This window comes from Dermacentor silvarum, chromosome 4 (assembly GCF_013339745.2).
Source record: "Dermacentor silvarum isolate Dsil-2018 chromosome 4, BIME_Dsil_1.4, whole genome shotgun sequence".
Classification (NCBI taxonomy): domain Eukaryota; kingdom Metazoa; phylum Arthropoda; class Arachnida; order Ixodida; family Ixodidae; genus Dermacentor; species Dermacentor silvarum.
In genome coordinates, this window is record NC_051157.2 from 70,429,551 (window position 1) to 70,450,600 (window position 21,050).

Here is a 21,050-nt window from a genome sequence, read left to right on the forward strand (position 1 = left end):
AAATTACCATCCACATAAGGAGTAGAGCATGACGCAACAAAGATAATCCATACGGGTTACTCAAAGAGCTTCGCCGTTGAAGAAATATTTATGCAAGTATATTTATATATACCAGATTTATATAACTTGTAACCTCATGTAATATTTACGTTTGTGCACCTCAAGTCCCAACTTTAATCTCATGCATTTTTTTTTATTTTTTCGCTTAGCATATTCTCGCACTACACTGGCGGTAAGCAAAGAAAGTTTCGCTTTAATTTGTGTGTGTGTGTGTGTGTGTGTGTGTGTGTGTGTGTGTGTGTGTGTGTGTGTGTGTGTGTGTGTGTGTGTGTGTGTGTGTGTGTGTGTGTGTGTGTGTGTGTGTGTGTGTGTGTGTGTGTGTGTGTGTGTGTGTGTGTGTGTGTGTGTGTGCGTGCGTGCGTGCGTGCGTGCGTGCGTGTGTCTGTGTTCGTATCCCACCTGTGGCCAGTCGTTTTATCATCCACTTTACTTTCCATTTATCTGTCATTTTCTTTTCCCTAAATTAGCAACTACAAATAATTTACCCTATGCTGCCCTTGGAGTCATTGTTGGCTCTTCATGATCTGATTAATAAAAACTAACAAAATAGTTATGCCACAACATGAATCGCTGATCTTAACGTATCGTTGTCGCGCTGCAGTTATTAACGAGATAGCGTTAAGGGCCGCGTGTCGCAGAAAACCCGGCGTCGGCGTTGGCGTTAAGCATCGGCGTATGGCGGAAATAATCATGCCGAACCACATCATCCCGAACCACCCCGACCGCGCGAGGGCCCTGCGCGTGGCGCAAGGCTTTAGTGAACAAAATTGAATTTCTCAAAGTAAAATCCATCAGACAAATCGTAAAGTACGACCTAACCACAACGTACAGAGGTGATAGCGTCGGATTGTAATTTGAATATACGAGAAAAAAAGGCGCAGTTTCACCTGAAAGGCGAAGCATCAATTGCGATAGCAAATTTGAAGAGAGCTATAGGGAGTAATGATAGCAGCTTTATCAGCTGTATAAACTTGGACATGCAGCAGCACCGGCAACACGCAGAACTGTTTAATAATAATATTATTGGGTTTTACGTGCCAAAACCAGTTCTGATTATGAGGCACGCCGTAGTGGGGGACTCCGGAAATTTGGACCACCTGGGGTTCTTTAACGTGCAACGCAGAACTGTTGACGCCGCCGGTGTTTTGCCCGCGTTCGCTCAAAATGCGTGCGGCGTTGGTGACTGTTGCCGGAGCCTCTGATATAAATAGGCACTTGGTGCCGCAGCTAAACGTCGCCTCCCTTCCCTGCCCCTCCCCCCCCCTCCCCCACAGCCTTTCGCGCGTCGGAAGAAGGTACGTTTACTCTACATATATGGTGATTGTAGAGGAGGAAAGAGACGCCTACTTCTGCAGCCCTTAAGGGAGCACAGCGCAGAACGCGCGTTTGTTCTCCGCCGTGCGTTCACTCCCCGTGAAAGCGCGCGTCCCTCGCGCCCTTTCACTCGCACATACAGCGTTCGGCGGCGCGCGGCGACGATTTCATCTCCATTGACGTCATACGGAACCTCACGGCGACGGCGACGGCGACGCCGACGGCAGAAATCTGCTTTTGAGTGTCCATATAATTGCTATCGCAATAAAATCCTGATAAGCAGCCGGGGATCTTTCAATGCTATCGCGTTCCACTTTTAAAGGCGAAGCTTAAGCGTCCTCCAATTCTGATGGTGTTTCGCTGTACCTTGGTTCTAGGCAACATTGGGGGGAATGCTGAGAACCGAGCCTTTCTAAATTTTGATTGGGCCCCATGTCGCAGAAAATACGGTGTCGGTGTCGGCATCAACGGCGTCCAATAACACTATCGCGGTCCACTCTTAAAGGCGAAGCTTAAGCGTACTCCAAGTTATTCAGTTACCGCACGTGGTATCCACCGCATTTCATTTCTGGCCGACTGTGCTTCCCATAACTAATTATCTCTGAACCGTCACAGGGGCGGCGCCCACCGACGCGAGCTACGTGCTCACTGCACTAATATTTTGACCGAAACTCAATGCTTCACAACACAAAACGAGCTACGGGCACAACTTTGTTAATGAGAATCTCACCGCACAATTTCCCAACGCCCGTTGTGCATGTGTTTCACAGGTGCGGCGGGGAAAACTAAAACACATTCTTTACAGTTCTGAACGCTTCGTCTTCCGCATCGCAGAGTATGATCATCATCGCACCTAGATGCATGAGGTCGCGTGCCCGAGCGCGTTGTTCCGTACTGGGCTCGCGCTGACGACCGTGCCAAGAGCGGCCACGTCACCGACTACCTTGGGGGTCTTGGGCAGTTCCAAACTGGAACCTTGTCAAGGCGCAACGCAGAAGACGTCCTCCGTGAACACCTCGCGTCTAAGTTCGCAACGTTCAGGGAGACGACACCATCCAGCGGCTCCGATAGGCGTTCGCAATGAGCACCGCGGAAGAGGAGTCTTCGGAGCAGGTGATATGAGCTTCAGCAACCTTACACGCGCTTATCTTGGGTTCGCACTTTAGGAATCTAAGGATCGAAATTACACGCTCGCGCTCACGACCGATTTCTCACGCAATAATCGCATGGAACCATAAGCAAGAGAACATTCTTCTATGCCTAAGAGTACAGAGGTGAGCAGCCTTGTCTATAGAACGCTGGGAACGGTGGCTTCTGGGTCTCTCCGGTAGGGAGCCAGCCAGCGACGTCTGACGGTGAGCCCCGAAGAGCCCCAGAAGCTGGAGAGCCCCAGAAGCCGTCGTTTCCCGCGTTCTAGACAAGGCTGCTCACCTCTGTACATACAAAATGTATAACAGCGCTCAATCGCTGGCGAATTGACCAAGTTTGTGTCCTCTACCCTGAAAATTAATTAAATAAAATTCTGCGGTATTACGTGTCAGGACCATGAACTGACTATGAGGCACGCCGTAGTGGGGGACTCCGGATTAAGTTTGACAACCTGTGTTTTTTTTTTTTTTTTTTGAACGTGCACCTAACTATAAGTGCATGAGCGTTTCTGCATTTGGCTCCCATCGCAATGCGGCCGCCGCGACCGACATCAAACTCGCGACCTCGAGCTCAGCAGTGCAGCGCCATATAGCCCCTTAGCTACCACGACGGGTATTCTCTACCCTCCACGGTGGATACGTGACTATAGCGACATGCTACTGAGAGTTAGGTCACGGGTGCGCTTATTCGATCATTGGCAACGGCGACCGCGCACTCTGATCGGAGCAGAATGCCAAAATCTCTTTTGTAACCAGTTCTAGGTTCCATGTAAAGAACACCGGGTCATCGAAAATAATCCGAAGCGCACCCCCAACGGCATCTCTCGTAGCCTGCAGTGAATTGGTATGGGACGTTAAGCACCGTAATGGAAAATTTAGGTTTGTATCCTCTCGCGCTCTTTCCAGGAAGACATTTCTTCAAGCGAAACCGAAGTTACGTCCCGAGTGCAGTACAGCAAAGTTCTCCCGCTAAAGTGTCACATATTCATGCTGTATGGATGTAAGTATTTCAAACTACCACACACTTATTCCTCGCGTCCTTGCTAGCCTTTATAAGGGTATACGATTACCACGGTGCAGATACGTCCAAATGTGATGCTATATGCACAAATGTGCGCTCGCGATCGCCTTCTGTGGGCACGCGCTTTATGTCTGGACGACAATTGTAAAGCATGCGGTTTGCTTCCGTGATCGCCCGCTTGTTTTCGACACTTATACAATATTCGCATTTACCATAACATGCAAATATTGTATAAGCACCGAAGTGCGTACCTCTAACGCATCTGACGCAGTGGGTTCCGCAATCCCCTTGCGAAGTATCAGACTCTCCACGCAGGAAGGGGTGGGTCAGGCGTAGGGAACAACGTTGGCGGCCATGTAGACGGCAATCGTGTCATGCCCACCGGTCGTTGCCAATGTGCACACACTGTGTGAACGAATATGCGAGCTCGAACAAGTGCTGCTAGGTGCCAGGTTCTGCCATTGCCTCGTGACGCCTTTATAAACTGTATTAAAGGTAAATAAAAAAATAATCGAGTGATATCAGTACTATCGAAATATTTAAGAAAGGGGACACGCGTGGCAGGTAGCCTCGTCTTTCACATGTTGCGCGGCGTCGCGGCGAGATGCGAAAACAAAAGAAGATGGTGGTGCCATTCCTTGCACTGCCTTCTTGTACGTGTTCTTCTTTCTGTGTATACTATACACGCGAGCGGAGTACGGAATAATCTGACGCTACCTCTCATCCTTGCCGTTTCCTTAATTCGATTGCTTCCGCATGAAGCCGCGATAGATACAGTACGTCCATATCAAATTTGAATGAAACAATTATTGTTCGTGGGTGTGCCAGAAGAAAAGATTGAAATTAAACAAGACAAAATGTTTTGGACGGGAGTAGACGACGAAGGGGGAACGGCACCACTCTCTCCCGTTGTTTTCGTATCTCGCCGCGGCGCCGCGCAACATATGTGGCCGACTAGGCTGCTTGCCACGCGCTACAGCGTGTTCCCTTTCACGAAGATGACGAAAGCACATGCATGACGCTTCTTTAGCAATAAAGATGTCACTCTTATCATGAATGAAGCTTGGTGATCTAAGAAGGCATTGCTTTCGAAAGTAAGCAAGCATGAAAGGCAAACCTTATAGTCAGCCTTTCCTGCGCCAGAAACGTGCCAAATATCAAAATTCCTTGAAAATTTGTGACTAATCATCGGCATCGCGACTCCCTCGGCATCGTAAAGCTCCAGAAGACAATTCGGCATTTACATTTCTCTGCTGAGAGATGTAGCTGACAACGTTCTGCCAGCCTTAGCAGATTTAGTGATTATCTTCAGTGTCCCTTTGAGGAGCGTATAGACGGTTATTGCTGCCAAGGCTAATCTGACGATAATTTGTCGACTGCGTGGCGCAGCGTTCGCCGCCGTGCTGCCCAACACGTCGGTGGAGGCCGAGCAGCTGGGCATCTCTCCTCAGCTGGTGGGCGCCATGATGGCGGCGGTGCCATTCAGCACGGTTCTGGCCGCGGTCTCGTTGCCTTACTTCCGCTCGCGCGTCGCCACCATCAAGCGTGCCATGATCCTCGTCACGCTCGGGCAGGGCACCTGCCACCTGCTCGCGATGCGGGTCACGCGCGGACACCGGAGGTACGTGTATGCGACATGGAAGATGAACAGTGCGTCAACGTGCCGCGATGATTCGGAGAAAGAGTGCAGCCATGCATGGCCCTACGTTGCGGATGGAGAATTAAAAAGACGTGTTAATTGACCTCTTTTGCTCATCGTTAATTAGCAACGTTACATAACAGGACCTTTCGCGTAGCTCGGAGTTGCAACAACGATACATTGAAAAGACGGGCTAGTTGGTGCTTATTACATGCTTGAGTCATCATTAACTAGCGCAAAAGGACATCGGACGATAACTAGCGTTCTGTCTTGTGTGCTTCTCGCTGTCGTCTGATGTCTTTTTTGCGCTAGTTAATGACGTCTCGAGATATATTGAACGTTTAGGTTCAATCTTCACGAGAGATCGAGAGAGAGAGATCGTAACAGAGAAGAGCATGAACTGTTGACTGATGCACGTTGTCTAGCGCGTGGCTGACAAATGAAAATTGGTCAGCAGTGTGTGCAATTAAGGGATGAGAAGCTGGCGCAAAGATGACACAGGCATAGGAAAGAAGCATGAGAATTGAGCTGGCAGACTCTGTTCGCATAAGCTAATCTCCAAATGCAAAAAGCCATCGGTAGAGGAAGGCGGAACGCGACAAATACTGCAGCGCCAGCTGCCTTGCTTACATTAGGTACGCTGACTGATTAGTGAAGTTGGCCAGGCTCTAATCATGTGCACATTTCTGCACTCGTCATTTCAAATGGATGACATACCCAGCGGGCGCTGCTGAGGGGCTGCTAGCCCCTTCAGGCTCGTACAAGACAAACTTTATTGGCATATTCTTTACATAACGCAGGGCCTCGGTGGACCTGACCGTGCGCATGCAGTGTTTCCCTGCCGAAAACGCTTCCACATCTACTCCGCTCACGGTATGCTTGGACAACCCGCTCAACCGCCAGCCGAATCTGTGCCCGCAAGACTCGACGGTCGATCCCGGCAGCAGATCCCAAGAGGACATCCACGATTCCGACTCTCAAGCGCTGGAGTGCACGTTCAAATGCGGATGTTTCTGGGACCAGGACGCCGATTACGCGTCGGCAGAGTTCAGTCCCCCCGCGAACAAGTGTCTCGTGAGCGACCACAGACTCCTCCACTGCGGGGAAAGCTACTGCCTGGCGGTCTCCAAGGAGACGCACTTGGCCATTCTGTGCGACGAAGAGTCGACTCCGCCCTGCCGGATGCGCTGCCACGAGCGGCGGCTGCGACGCGGAGAGCGGACCGCTGCACTGACCAACTGGTCGGACGTCCTCCGGTCGCTCCGCAAGGCCGTCGTCTGGAGCTACCTGCTTCTGCGGCTGCTCGCCATCGTGTTCAGCGGCGTAGCCGTCACCCTCACCGACGCGGCCGCGCACCTGGTGCAGGACGCGGACGAGCCGCCGCGTCTCTTACTCCGCGCGGCGTCGACGGACCCGAACCGGCTGTGGGGCTCGGCGGGCTGGGGTGCCGCCTCGCTGCTCGCGGGTCAACTGAACCACTGGAAGGGCCCCGAGGGAGGTGCGTTCATCAACTTCGCGCCGGCCGTCTATCTGAGCGCCGGTATGAACGCGGTCGACGTGGTGGCCATCATGCTACTGCGTATGCCCCTGCGCGAGGTTCCGTACCGGCGCCTGTTCGAGAGCGAGCCGAGCGCGTACCGCAAGCGACGCACCTACTTCTACATGGCGCTCGCCTACGTCGTGGGCTCGCTGAGCGGTGCCATCTGGGTGTTCGGACCGCTCAGGCTGCGCCTTTTGGGAGCCGTGCCGCAACTGCTGGCTGCCACGACAGCCGTCCAGGTGCGGACGTTTGTGTTCGCCCTCATGTCTGGGCCCGCGTTGTCAGTCGGTTGATTTTACTGATAGTCGACCAGGTAAACCAGCGAAAGCGGGAGCGACGTTAACTAATTCTTACGGGCACCCTTCCCGTGATAGTTGATTTAAGTGCGTTGGCAAGATGGGCAGCGGAAAGATTAAGACGTGGACGAGTGCCCGTAGCTATACGTCAGGGAATTCATGTTAGAAAAAATTCATGTTAGAAAAAATGCCTCATGCTTTCACTGTACCCTCTTCCCCCGCGTTCCTGCTCGCGCTCTCTTCACTTTCGCTGTCTTTCATGCCCTGCTGCGCTCCACGTTCGCTCTTTGATCCTTCACTGTGCTTGTTCGCTTGGTCACGAGGGACGCCGGCGCTCGCCGCAGGAACGGGCGTCTAAGAGCTGCGCTCTAAAAAGGTAGGCGGGCAGATACAGTACAGGGAAACGGACAACACAAACGCCAACTATATAACTGAAAGGTCGCACTGGCAGAGGCGGAAAAGGTACACAAAACTTACCTGCGCATGCTCAGGAATGGCAGCACCACCCGTGAAACAGGAACGCGCACGGGCCAACGGGAAAGATAAGGTTTAGGCAAGGCATCTCACCTTTATGTAAGATGATCGAAGGTTGTCTAACATATGCATGCACTTACGCTATACTAGTGATATGCCAAGCCTCGACTATAAGACACGCTTCTTTTAATAAGGTTTATATTCGGAAAATGTATAAGCGTTAAGAAGCGTGAGATGCATAGCACAAATCGGAAACAACCTCGAGGAAGCCGACAGTGTGTCTAACCCCATGATTATGCGATTTCTCTTTCGCACACTCGTGTAGTATAGGAAGGTAATTTGTGTGCCTGACTCGGAGAAATTGCATGCGTTTGCGATTAATGTGGTTTTGCATTTACACCATGTGCCATCTATATAGAGATTGTTGATTCGAACTTTGCATCTGTCTTTGTATTTATTGTTTTTGGTGTTCTTGTATTGCGCACCTTGTATTCTACTTTTAATGCAATAAACATTTCAGTTAAAGGCCAACTGCAATGACATTTTGGAGCGCGTGAAAGGTCTATAGTTTAAGATAGCGTAGATATAGTGGAGCCCCCTTGCAAAACTTGACGTTTGAAATACGAGCGGAAGCGTTGCATGACCTCGGAGATAAGGCGGCAGCCGCTGCTGCCAGCGGCGAGCTGAAAAATCTCTGAGGCGGCGTGCCGGAGCCTACATCATAGCGACAACCACCAGGTACACGCGTCGTCTGCTTGGGTGCTGTTTAAAGGCTGATAACAACAAAACTATGCAATTACCAGCCCTGCGGCTTTGCCAAGACTGCTTTCGTGGTATTTACTACTTTTTATAAAAAATGAGTGAAATTTCGTTGCCGTTGGCCTCTAAGAGACATGCGCCGCGTCGTTCTTTGTCGCGACTTGAGCGCTGTTTGTTCCGAAAAGTCAGATATCCGCTTTCATCGGCAATCCCTCTAAACATTCCAACAGCTCGTACGCTCGTTCTGCGTCTCAAATATATGCGTGCCATGCGGCTTTCCCGCGGTAGCAGGTTTTCGGCGGCGAGCTTGTGCACACGTTCGCCTCCGAGCGGATCGTGCAGCTGATGGGCCTGCGGAACGCGGCGAGCGCCTCCATCCTGAGCCTGTTCGCTCGGCTGCTCGCCTACGGCCTGGTGCCGCTGCCCTGGGCCCTGCTGCCCGTCGAGGTGGCGCAGGGACTTAGCGTGGGCCTCTACTCGAGGACCACTCTCGCCCTCGCCATCGGAGACCCGCCGCAAGGCAAGACGGAGCGGCAGCCTGCAGCAGGTCCTTTCCACCATCTACCACGGACTCGGTGAGCTATGCTTCATAGAGAGAGGGAGTCGAGAAAGGGAAAAAAAAAAGATGTCATCCACCCGACTGTAGCACGAAGCTATACAAACGAAATCTATACGGATTTATCAGAAAGAAAACTTCGCAATTAAAGAAAGATTTGTTCTGGTCCGGCATCGAGTTCTGGACTAACGACTCTCCGGGGGGGTCGCGCAGCCGTTGAGCTAATCAGGAGACTAGCAGATCGCAGAGCAAGGTCGGAATTAATTGACAACTCGAAGCAAAGGGGCCCTGAACACGGTAAAACAGTTATGCTGAAGTCCGCAAGGCGGAGTATGATCCAAGAGAGGGAAAATTGTCATCCACTCGAATGGAGTCGACTACTGTACCCGTCTACACAGTCGACTACAGAAAGAGTCGTGCGACTAATGCGCAGTGGTCGAAATTGTGACCAACGTTACGTGATTGACTGCAACAGCAATGTGTGCGGAGTTGAGCACTCGACAGCTTCACCCGACGCGGTATATAGTGCAAGTGTCGGCTACTCGATCCCGTAGAGTTTCCTAAAGAAGTTGCTCAAGGGATCTTTGGCGCTAGTGTCTATGAGAGCTTCAAGTATGGTATTTCATCATTATCATAAATAGGTAGTTGATAGATTTCGCTAAACTTCGTCCTTATGGCTTCAAGTGACTTTGTGACTTTATGATCTCGTTTAACAAAATATTGCGTTTTTTCCAACAATGCGCAAAGATCGTGAATGACCACTGAGGGCTGAAGAATGCGCTTTGCTGTGTTTGGAAAAGTATGATTGCTTAGAAACTTAGAAAAATAAAGCGTAATAAAAAATTCACGTGGCGCTTAGTTATCCCTACGTGGATGAATGGGAAACCATTGCCACCACCAAAGGTCGTGCGTTCGAGTGCCTTAATTACCTCTATCTTAAATAAACATGCGCCTTAATTAACTCTGCCTTAATTAAGCGTGCCTTCATTAACTTCTCCTTAGTCAACACCAAAGGTCATGGGTTCGAGTGCCTAATTAACTTCGCCTTCATTGACGCCAACGGTCGTGGGTTCGAATCCCACAAATGGTCGAGGGTTCGAGTGCCGTAATGAAATCTATTTGAATTAAACCTGCCATAATTAACTTTGCCTTAATTACGTCAACTGCCTCGATTGGCTCACTTGGACCATCTCGTGGTCAGGCCAACGCCGGATTTTCGGCCTCATGAGCCATATAATGCTGTCGCATTAATAACGCCACAAGAACGTCTGAAGCCACAAGCACGAAGATTAGACAAATCCGTGTACTACCCATCATTCCCATGGTGGCTGAGCTATCGCTAATTAATTAATTTAATTATGGGGTTTTACGTGCCAAAACCAGTTCTGATTATGAGGCACGCTGTAGTGGGGGACTCCGGAAATTTGGACCACCTGGGGTTCTTTAACGTGCACCTAAATCTAAGTACACGGGTGTTTTCGCATTTCGCCCCCATCGAAATGCGGCCGCCGTGGCCGGGATTCGATCCCGCGACCTCGTGCTCAGCAGCCCAACACCATAGCCACTGAGCAACCACGGCGGGTGGCTGAGCTATCGCGGAGCCAGAGTTTAATCCAGCAATTATCGTATAGGGTGATCATATATGTTCGAACCTGCTTCAAGACAGCTCTTCATGCATGAGCGGCAAACAGGACTTGAGGAGTTGGCTTGGTGGCAGAGCGTGTACGTCGTGTAATGTGACATTGTTGAAAGCGATGAGAGTGAAGGCCGGTGCCCGACCAATACATACATGGTAGACGCGATGGTTACTAAGGGCGCCAGAGGACCGGTGCCTTTGACAGCAAAGAGAACAGCATATGAGAGACAACAGAGACGCGATGTGCGGAAAGCTCAGCACTTGAAAAAAAAAAAAAAAAAAAAACGAGACGCCATAAGCGTGCACCATGCATGCAAGTGAGTTAAAGCGTGATACATTGGGCATTGCGGCGCGCAACGCGTTAAACCGCAGCGATGAGACCCTGAGTTTTCCTTGCGCGTTCGAACTCTTCACTCCGCTTACTGCTGCCGCAGCTGATAACCTGTGAATTCTTTAGATATTACGCATAAATTATACTTTTTTTATTGATTAGTTCGAGGCACATGTTCCAATCCCGGAATTAAGGTTTGTCTGTGCTCGAGGCAGGGCCTCCTAGGTAGGGTCCCATATTTCAATATATTCATCGCCAAAATCTGCCACAGAATGCATTTGTGTACGTGTGTATGAGAGGCTTGCTGGAAATATAAATAGAACGGCAATACCTTTCGCTTTGAGTTGGCGGGTGGATAATTAGAAAATGGTGCTAGTTCCGAGATAGCTACTAAGTAAACAATCTTGAGCGTAGAGTGACTGCATCTCCATGATTTAACATCGCCCTAAGATAATGAAATATCGATTTATGAATATTTATGAAGAATAGGAATTCGGCGTATAGTTGGTGCGACATACTGGAGGCAATATGCTAAGGAGCATCAAATGGCACAAAGCTAGATATATACATGTGGCCTGTAGAGAGGGCGTAGTATATCAAATCCCTCTCCCCTGTGGTAAATACTATGCAGGGCTGACAAGTCGCTGTCTAAATGACAGGCTCAGAGAGCATGGCAGTAATGTAAAAAAATTGTCGTGAAGGGTGTCTTGCGTTGCACTGCAACACGTGTGGTTGTCGAACGCTCTTTAAGAGTTGCGCCATACTGACAAAAAATAGACACTCTTACTATACTGATAGTTGAAGCCGCAAAAATTTATATTATCGTTCCGCAGTGTGTTAGCATCCCTTTTACATCCATAAAAAAACAGTTGTTTTTGAATGTTGATTAGTGTGCACATGGTACCTAAGCTACTCGGGCGTAATTTGTATATGTACTCGTATTTACATGCAGAGTGACCCAGCTAATTTTAGCCAAGGTTTAGAAGTATGCCGAAGGTCTCTGAAGGACGCGACCAAATGCATATTATTGACCATTGTATGAATCGAGCGCGTCATGCGCACTACTTTTTGCAATCTGCATGATTGCGTAAATACAAAGTATTAATTAACCAACTAAGTATTTTAGCATGGTGTGCTGCCTGATCGACATATCGCTATCATGAACCGCCCTGAAGGAACAACATCACTGGCGTCAATAGCGCAGTCGGCGCCTGCGCCGCTGTCCTGCCACTTTATTAACGGCAGCATGTGCTGTTCGTTCACACGCGGCACGTTTGAGAGCACTGCAAATCGCTGCGTGCAACGAGCATGTCACATGCCTTTTTTCATATTTAGCGGGCTTTCTTTAGGATGCATAAAAAATCATCACATAACAAATAGGAAGTTAGCAACTGCGGAACTAGATGTGTCCTAGAATGCTCTACACCTTTCTCATTGGAAGTGTTGCCCTAAAGTTAATGCTTTAATTAATCTTCTATGTTTATACAATTGAGCAGAATACTAAAAGTAGTGCGACTTGCTCCATACAATAGTCAACAATATGCATTTGGTTGCGTCCTTGCATTCGGCATACTTTTAAACTTTGGCTAAAGTTGGCTGGAATATCTTGTGTACTCCCGCGCTGTTTAAAATAAAGCCATTTGATTAAAGTTAGTGCATGTGTCGTGTACTCCCTCTGTCCGTGAGCTTTCATGCACTTTGTCTTCAGTGGTTAACGAGTTGATCAGTTCAACGTTTGATTGAAGGGAATGGTCTCTGTATTTCTGCTACGTTGTGTTTGAGAATTACTCGGCCTTAATTCTCTGGGGAAAAAAACCAAGGAGGGTATATGGAGAACAGTGCTGGACGAACGTGACCACCCTCGTTGCTATCCATGCAGGGGCCTGCTTCGGCGCATTCGTGGCCGGATGTCTCATACCGGTCATGGAGATCAACAGGACGTTCGTACTCTACAGCGTCGTCGCCCTGGTAGCCTTCTACGTCCAGTTCAGTTTCAGCCTCTTCTGCTCCAAGCGAGATTCAGCCGACGGTTGGTATTTTTAACCCCGTATACTCTTCCGCCGGTCGCAGACCGCAGAAACCTAATCCGATGTGTTCGCATACACGATTCATCTGTCAACATCTGCAGCGCTTAGTTGGTCGTGTGTTCTTTAAGCTCTCGCTCCGCTTGCGTAACCATGGCCGACAAGACCACTGCGACGTCTGCAAATATTCTTTATCGTGCGCTTGAAATTCAAGCCTTTTTCCAACTCACAATCGGGAACAGTACCAGATCTTACACACTGTAGCCAATCGGGAGGTGAGTGAGGCAAACTACCACGAAGACATCGTATAGAGACATCGCTAATTTCAAGGACTCTGAATATTGCAGATAAGAGAGACGTAAGTTCGGAAGTCCGATGTGAAAATTATACATTCATTTCGGCCTTCGCAGTTTAGTGTCACAGTTAAGTGTCACCTGCCGAGGCAGCCCAGTCGCTATATGGCGTTGCGCTGCTGGGCTCGCGTTCGCGGGCTCGATATCGGTTTTGACGGCTGCATATCGATGGGGGCGAAATGCAAAAACGCTCATGTACGCTCGTGTACACTTAAGAACCCTAGGTGGTCAAAATTAAACCGGAGTCCCATTACGGCATACTTAATTAACAAATCGGCGTTTTGGCACGTAAAACTTCAACATTTTCGTTGTTGTTGTCACTTAAAAGTGTCCTTGAAAACTTCGCTTGTTAAGTTTTTTAGGGGCTCACTTTAAGCGCGACAATAATTGGTCTACCCAGTGGTTATATCCAGTCAGCTGAAATGTTTAAGCTCGTTGGTGCAGTGATGGGAGCAACCACCACGCCTCTCCACCTGATTGCGCCGTGTCTGTAGAGAAAGAGGCAACGTAATCTCTTCACGATGCTTTCTTTTCGTAAGCAGAACGCATACAGGGCGAGCACTGCAGTGTAACTCACTTTTGCGTCTCCTACTTCTCGATAATTCATCATTTTTTTTGGGGGGGGGGGGGGGTGTTTAAATTTAAAAAAATCAGTCGCCGATTCATGTCTTTCTCGCATTGGCGTTTCCACAGGCGGACGAAGGCGACGCACAATGGTCACGTTCTTTCGTCGTTCATCAAGAAGCGAATCAAGCGCATCTACGTAGACGGTGGCAGTCCTGACCAAGAATCATCGCACCTTCACACTGATTCTTTTTTAATCCTTATATGTGTATTTAATGATATGACGTATGATTACCTAACTCTCGGATATCAACTTTTAATTCGCGCGAATCTCTGCGCGGCGACTCTGCCGCCATTCATACAGATGACGTTGTGTTCGCAGCTTCAGCATACTTTTTTCTCTTTTTTTTACGCTTTCGCAACTGTAAATGCCGATAATGATAATCTGGAGTGGGCTCTATAACAACGATGTATCGCGCCACGGGGCCCGCAGGCTTCGGTGTTTCCCAGCACCGAAGTGATTCAAGAAAATTGCTGCGATTTTTTAGATTGCATAAAATGTGAATGCGTCATGTAGGCACAAAATCTGGTAATCCGGTTACCCGCAAGAAAGACCACTGTGGAACTGTTTTCATTGTTGGTTGGTAGCGTCGTGAACGCTTCCTTTCAAATAAATTAACAGCGTGGAACGTTTGTCCTGTGTCAGAGTATACGTTGCTAGATCCGTAACGTACTTGACGCACTTCCATTATCATTGTACACCGAAGGCGTCGGTTGCCACACATGTGATGTGTGTACGGGGCTTAATAAAAAAAATATGTCGCAGTTTCGCCCGAAAGGCGAAGCATCAATTGCGATCGCAAATTAGTAGAGAGCTATTCAGAGTAGGGATAGTAGTTTTATCGGCTGCATAAACTTGGACACATTCGCTTACTAACTGAATTAACAAGCGTGCTGTCAGCGCGCACAAACATGAATAGATCACACTCAATGACCGCAGTCAACGACTGTCAAAACGCTGGCAGCAAGCGCAGCCGCTGCAGCGTGCGAAGGTTCGTGTGGTCTATCGCTTCAACGGAAGCTGAGCGGCGAATGCTCAGCGCATACAAAGGTCAGATCCGTGTGGAGATTGATTTTAAGAGACGGTGCGGGCGACCGCCGCCGCCGGGCAAAGTACAAGCAAAGTTGGCAGAGTAGAAGCTGCCCCCCCCCTCCCGCGCTGCCTTCCCGCTTTCCTCCTTTCGCGTGGGAGATTGAGTGGCCAGTTCCCCTTGCGCCCGGTTGCAAGATACGCATTTGGTGCCGCAGCACAGCGTCTCCCCGCCTCCCTCCCTCCCATACCCCCACGGCCTTTCGCGCGACGGAAGTCTCGTTTGCTTTCCGTCGTGCGTTCGCTCTCCGTGATAGCGCGCGTCCCCCGCGCGCTTTACTCGCGCATACGGCGCGCGGAGACGATGTTATCGCCCTTGGACTTTATATACGGAACCTCACGGCAACGGCGACGACGACGACGACGACGACGGCAGAAATCCGCTTGCATTGTCCATATAATTGCTATCGCAATAATATAGGATAAAAGGTGTCCGGGGAAGATGAAATAGGCTGTTGCAATATATAGTATACAAATCTGTTCATTTTCTAAACGAACAACAAAGGAGTATTTTTAAGAGAAATAGCAAATTTGAGCAACAAACGATGATTTTGTAAGATGGGACAATTGAAAGAAGCGTTGCAATTGTGCAGCAGATCGAAAAGGTGCGGGGCCATGTGCAATGTGCCATCTCTTGTAGTTGCACAGTAATGTGGGACCGCCTCATACAGTGCATTTTTCTCATATTCACGTAGTATCTTAGACCCACCGGGGTTGCTTAGTGGCTATGGTGTTGGGTTGCTAAGCAAGGTCGCGGTATCGAATCCCGGCCACGGCGACCGCATCTCGATGGGGGCGAAATGCGAAAACACCCATGTACTTAGATATAGTTGCACGTTAAAGAAACCCCGGTGGTCCAAATGTATTCCGGAGTCTCCCACTACGGCTTGCCTCTTAATGAGATCGTGGTTTTGGCACGTAAAACCCAATAGTTTAATTTAGTAAACCACAAATCACCTCATCGCCCCTATACAATTATCCCGCAATGCCGCTTCTGCGCAGAACCCGCGGATCCCTCAGGCGCATAGTAGGGGGTCGCAGACAGGCACTATTACATCCTGCGAGTGAGTGAGTGAGTACGAACTTTATGGAGGTCCTGAGGAGAAAGAATTAAACCTTTATCAAACCAACGAGCTTTGGGAAGAGAGCCTTGGCCAGCTCCGACCTCGAGGATCAGAAACGACTGATTGCAATGGCATTGATTGCAATTGCATTGATTGCAATTCTGGAATGAGGACGCCTCTCCAAACCTTCATTTACGTAATAAATATGTTTATTCTCTCTTTCTGTAAGCGTATTGAAGTGTAGGGGGTTCGGTTCAAAGAGAAGGAGAAGAAGGGGTGTTGCCTGCTACACGCGGACCTAGCCTTGCAAGAGCTGCCGGCAATTGTTCCGCCTGAACGAGACCCATCAAACGCTATACCGTCTGAAGCACTTCGCAGTCCAGATAGCTACACCAGGTATCAAAAATAAGTTGACTCGACGACCCACAGAGCTCACCATTCACTTTCCAACCCTGTATTACGTAGGAACTTAGAAGCCGAGGCACCACTCTCCTAAATATCCAATGCTCTCGCCGAAACAAAATGTCACTTGCATTTGATAGTGGTGTCGTCTTGCGCTCGAGTTCATCTATTAAATATCTTACGCTCTCGTTCTAATTCAGGACACTTCAGTATGCATGATGTCCAATGTCACCAAGAGCTTGACAATGTACGCACGACGATGACCCGTCTTGCACCACCAAGCTGGAGTTTCTGCGAACCATGTACGGATGCTATATAGGAGAATGACATCAGTTCTATGTAGTCTCTAATCGCACAAGGTTGGTGCGGATCGCGGGATCAAATCCCTGCCGCGGCGGCCGCATTTCGATGGAGGCGAAATGCAAAAACGCCCGTGTGCTTGCGTTGTAGTGCACGTTAAAGAACCCCAGGTGGTCAAAACCCGGAGCCCTCCCCTACGGCGTATACCTCATAATCAGAACTGGTTTTGGCACGTAAAACCCCAGAAAGAAGAAGAAGAAGAAGAAGAAAAAGAATCGAGACCACAACGAACGGAAGTGTACGGTGTTCGGTTCAAAGAGGAGGAGAAGAAGGGGTGTTGCCTGCTACAGGCGGATCTAGCCTTGCAAGAGCTGCCGGCAATTGTTCCGCCTGAACGAGACCCATCAAACGCTATACCGTCTGAAGCACTTCGCAGTCCAGATAGCAACACCAGGTATCAAAAATAAGTTGACACGGAGCCATCGACGACCCACAGAGCTCATCATTCACTTTCCAACCCTGTATCACGTAGGAAGTGGCTTAAGATGGCCTTGGAATGTGGGTCTGTGCGAGAGAAGAATTATTGCACGCCATTTTCAAGCGAAGCTTGTGTACGCTAGTTTGCGCCGGTGATGTAACGCTAAAGAACCAGCTGCTCTCGGACAACGGTCAGATGGGGTCGCTTGCTAAAACCGGTGTAACGAAAACATGTTATAGCATTATCGCGTATGTCCTCGCAACCGTACTACCCACGCACCTTACTTTGGGATGGTTGTATAGAAGAGAAAAAGCCATTACTCGATCATGAATGCGTGACGTGCACAGATAGCGCCATTATCGCCCCACGCAGTATGCAATCGGAGCTAAATTTGCCTCGGACACGGCATTCAGAGAGGAATGGCTCGGCAGTACGTTTGTCGACCGAGCGGGAGTGATCACTTTTGAGAGAGCTCACTCAGCCATTAATTATAGGTATATGTACTCTGTCAAACTCAAACCTGTACTCATCAGAAGTTATAAGGCGTACAAGTGTACAATGCTTGCAGAAATTCCACGTTTGCTCGGCTGTGGCGCCCCCACGTTCGATACGCCGTGTCCATTGCCGAACCTTTCGGCACGTATACCACTGTCGTGTGCCATACCATGTTGTATAGCATAAAACATTGTCGAACCCTTTCGGCGCGTATACGGCATCGCTCTGCCAACTTTTCTTCGCTGAATATTCATTCTGGCGGTATCTTTACCTTTCCGTCGCACGCCGCCGCGATTTTCGACCAGCCACCGAAAGCTATAAGCAAGGCCAAGCGGATCAATTGCAGACGCCGCCACCACCCTCCTCATCCGGTCATCTACTTCCAGTGTGCTAGCTCAGACCCACCGAAACCCTGTCCCCTTCTGCGTGCTCCTCGCCTCTTGCCAGTCAATTAGATAAGAAAAGCCTGTCAATGCAGGCACTGTTGTTTGCTTTCAAAGCAAACAAAATGACTTTCTATAAACGAGAAGAGCGTTTGGTTGGGCTGTTCAAACAACGCTGCGGTCGCCATCTGATGCTTGAGTCGGCGGTTGCGCAAAATTTGACGTTGCAGATGGGAATAAAATCAGAATGGAATAGTTACGGTATAAGGTGCCTGCTTCCTACAAATACTGCCTCTTGAATGAGAATAGAATGATTGTTAGCTTGTGCATTATCCCGTGTGGGTGATCGTCTTTCATCGCTATGTGCTTTATTAAAACTGCAGCGCAAGTTTACTTCCATAACAAAGAAACAACTAGCTTCCCTCTACACAATTTTTCATTTGACATTTACGTCTGCTGCAAGCATATTGTTTAAAGATCAAAGGACGTCATAAAGCATGAGTTACCTATTTCGAGGTCAGACCAGGGACGCTTTGCGAGACGTCGTATGTTCCCGGCATAATGAGGCATTTCACGGCAAATTCTTATGAAATTATTTGATTGAAAAACCTGTGCTTACCTCATTTCAATGCTTCAGTTGCATGGAAGCTCTTTGCTGGCTTTCGCAGGTGCTGCTTGCCCACAGAACAAATATATCAGTCTATTGCGCATGTTCCTTGTAACTAGCGCTGCAGTGTAGAAGGGCTGAGGTAATTAGGTGATTGAGCGGCTTACACAGACCTTTCAGCATGGTCACACATCTCCAGAAAAATTCAGGTCTGCATTTTGCCAAGCAATTTCTGCTCGTTTGGAGTGACTGCCACGAATTACATGCAATAAAGGAATGTGCGCAAATATGTAATGACCAGTATTACGAACTGAAAAAGAAGAACAACAAAATAAAGAGAATACGGTAATTTGTTCCGCTAGGCCTTTGTAAGCGTATTGGTCACCATTTCAGTTTAGTCACAACCACAACCAATTTGTGATTTCATAACGGGGGTACGCAGAGCATGCTCCCAAATGAAGATCACCGACTTCCGCGAAACTCTGTTATATACCGCTGCAAGCTGGCGAAATTTATAACGAATTATAGCACTATTATATGGCTTTATGACGGGTTCAAATGATGACGCAGTTTTGAGCACACACAAAAAAATTACTCCATCTCCCGCTAAAGGGAACCATGTGTGGATGCGAAGCAGCGGGAGATGGTTTCGCGGCAGCGGCCCGAGCGCTCATGCACAGGAGAGAGAATGAGGCGCGCTCTCCGTCATTTTCATACCGCGGAACTACCGTGGCGCCCCCAGCGGAGTGTGCAGCTGTCGCACCACCTGTCGTGCGCGCCGCTCCGGATTCCTAGAGGAGAGAACGGGGGGGGGGGCGTAGGAGAAGAGAGAGAGGGGGGACGCGCATGCGCTGTGGGGGTGTGGCACGCGGGCGCCGATCCGTACAGAAGATTCCTAGAGGAGAGAAAGGGGGGAGCGTAGGAGAGGAGAGAGAGAGGGGGAGGGGACGCGCATGCGCTGTGGGGGTGTGGGACGCCGCGGGAGGGACGGACAAAGCCCCCGCCATAAGCTGCTTCGCATCTAAAGAAAGAAAAAAAAACGATCGAGACTTCGTACAAACAGCTTTACTGGACTGAATTACACTATGTACAAGTTGCGCCAACTGGCGCTCGATGCGGGCAGAGCCCGACGTCGTACAGATCGGAAACCGAACGGTGCTGCTTCATTCAATTTCACTCACACTCGCTATCTTTACCGGTTAGTTCCGAGGTAACAATAAATAAGTTCGTTGTACGGCGGTTGAACAAACGACTGAACGAAGTACAGATGGGCTCTTGAAATCCGGCGGCGTGAAACGTTCGGTCCCACTTGGCGCTTTTACACTGGGGTGGAGCTATATTACACTCACGCAGGCTAATGCTGATGGTAGGTAATCACAAGAAACACACGCAAACACGCACTAACACACATGTAGATCAATCATTCGTCCAACGTTGCACGACAACAGTTTCTTCAGCTCGCTCATCTTCATGTTTCACATGCCTTGCCGTTTCACGCGTTTTCATTCTCTTTGATATGCATTATCTTTTCCTTTTCGTCCTCCTATTAGACAGAGTAGAAAAACGATAGCCGCCTCCTTCGCGCTCTGGTATCTTTTGTTTCTTTGTTTTCTTCCGGGTGCTCAATCTTCTCATTTCGGAGAGAGTCCCTCAACGCATGTCGTCGAATCGTGGATGCCGCAGAGCATTCCCCTTGCTACGGCAACTTTCTTTTCTCCCAATTTACTGGCGAAAGCTCTGCCGCCTCGTGGAGTTGTACTTGTGATCTTCTCGTAGGCAGTATTGTACAAGGCGGCAAAGACCAGCCTTCTTGGCTGACCATTTGTGTTCTCGCAGTGAAGAAGAACGCCACTAGATCATATGCGGTAACCCGGATCACGACTGACTCTTTTGCGTCCTTGGCATCTTGAGTCTGGCTCCAAACAGATTAGGAGGTGAATTGGTATTGTCTTTATTTTCTGGTGTGGAGGGCTTGCTCGTGGTCGTCTTGAACGTCTTGCGCGTTGTGGCCTGCAGGTTGGCCAAAGGAGAGTCGCTGGCCGCACGGCCAGCATTCTCCCTGGGCTGAATGAAGGAGTGGTAGGCACCCTTGTTGCCCGTGCTTGTGCTCGTGCTCATGGAAACAGAGGTTTTTATTGCCACTTTCTTCTCCTCTGCTTGGGGTCCGACAGTTTCGATCTTGACAGTCGACGTCTGGGAGTCCTTGTCCTCTGTTTGCGAGTACTGAACCTTGCTTTGCGAAGACTTTCCAGACAGTTTCTTATTCAGGTCGCTTTCTGACCCGATGAACTGAATCTCGGCGTCCTTGAAAAGCCTGTTGAATTCTTCCACTGTCATTCGTACGTACCCTGGCGGCGGCTTGTGTTGGGCTGGTGCGTAATACGCGTGGTAGAGTTGTGCCTTTTCCTCTTCTTTCTGCACGGTTGGCGTCTGTATCGGGTGAAAGTGAATTGCTC

General features: G+C 49.2%; 1 protein-coding gene across 1 annotated transcript; it reads left to right on the forward strand.

Moving 5' to 3' along the window:
• Positions 1-2,454: 2,454 nt before the first annotated feature.
• Positions 2,455-20,449, forward strand: LOC119448167 (uncharacterized). The gene is made up of 7 exons (XM_049666461.1): positions 2,455-2,487; positions 3,429-3,522; positions 4,933-5,164; positions 5,983-6,961; positions 8,543-8,826; positions 12,654-12,803; positions 20,431-20,449. Exons 1-7 carry the CDS (start codon positions 2,455-2,457, stop codon positions 20,447-20,449), a joined length of 1,791 nt encoding a protein of 596 aa, XP_049522418.1.
• Positions 20,450-21,050: the final 601 nt, after the last annotated feature.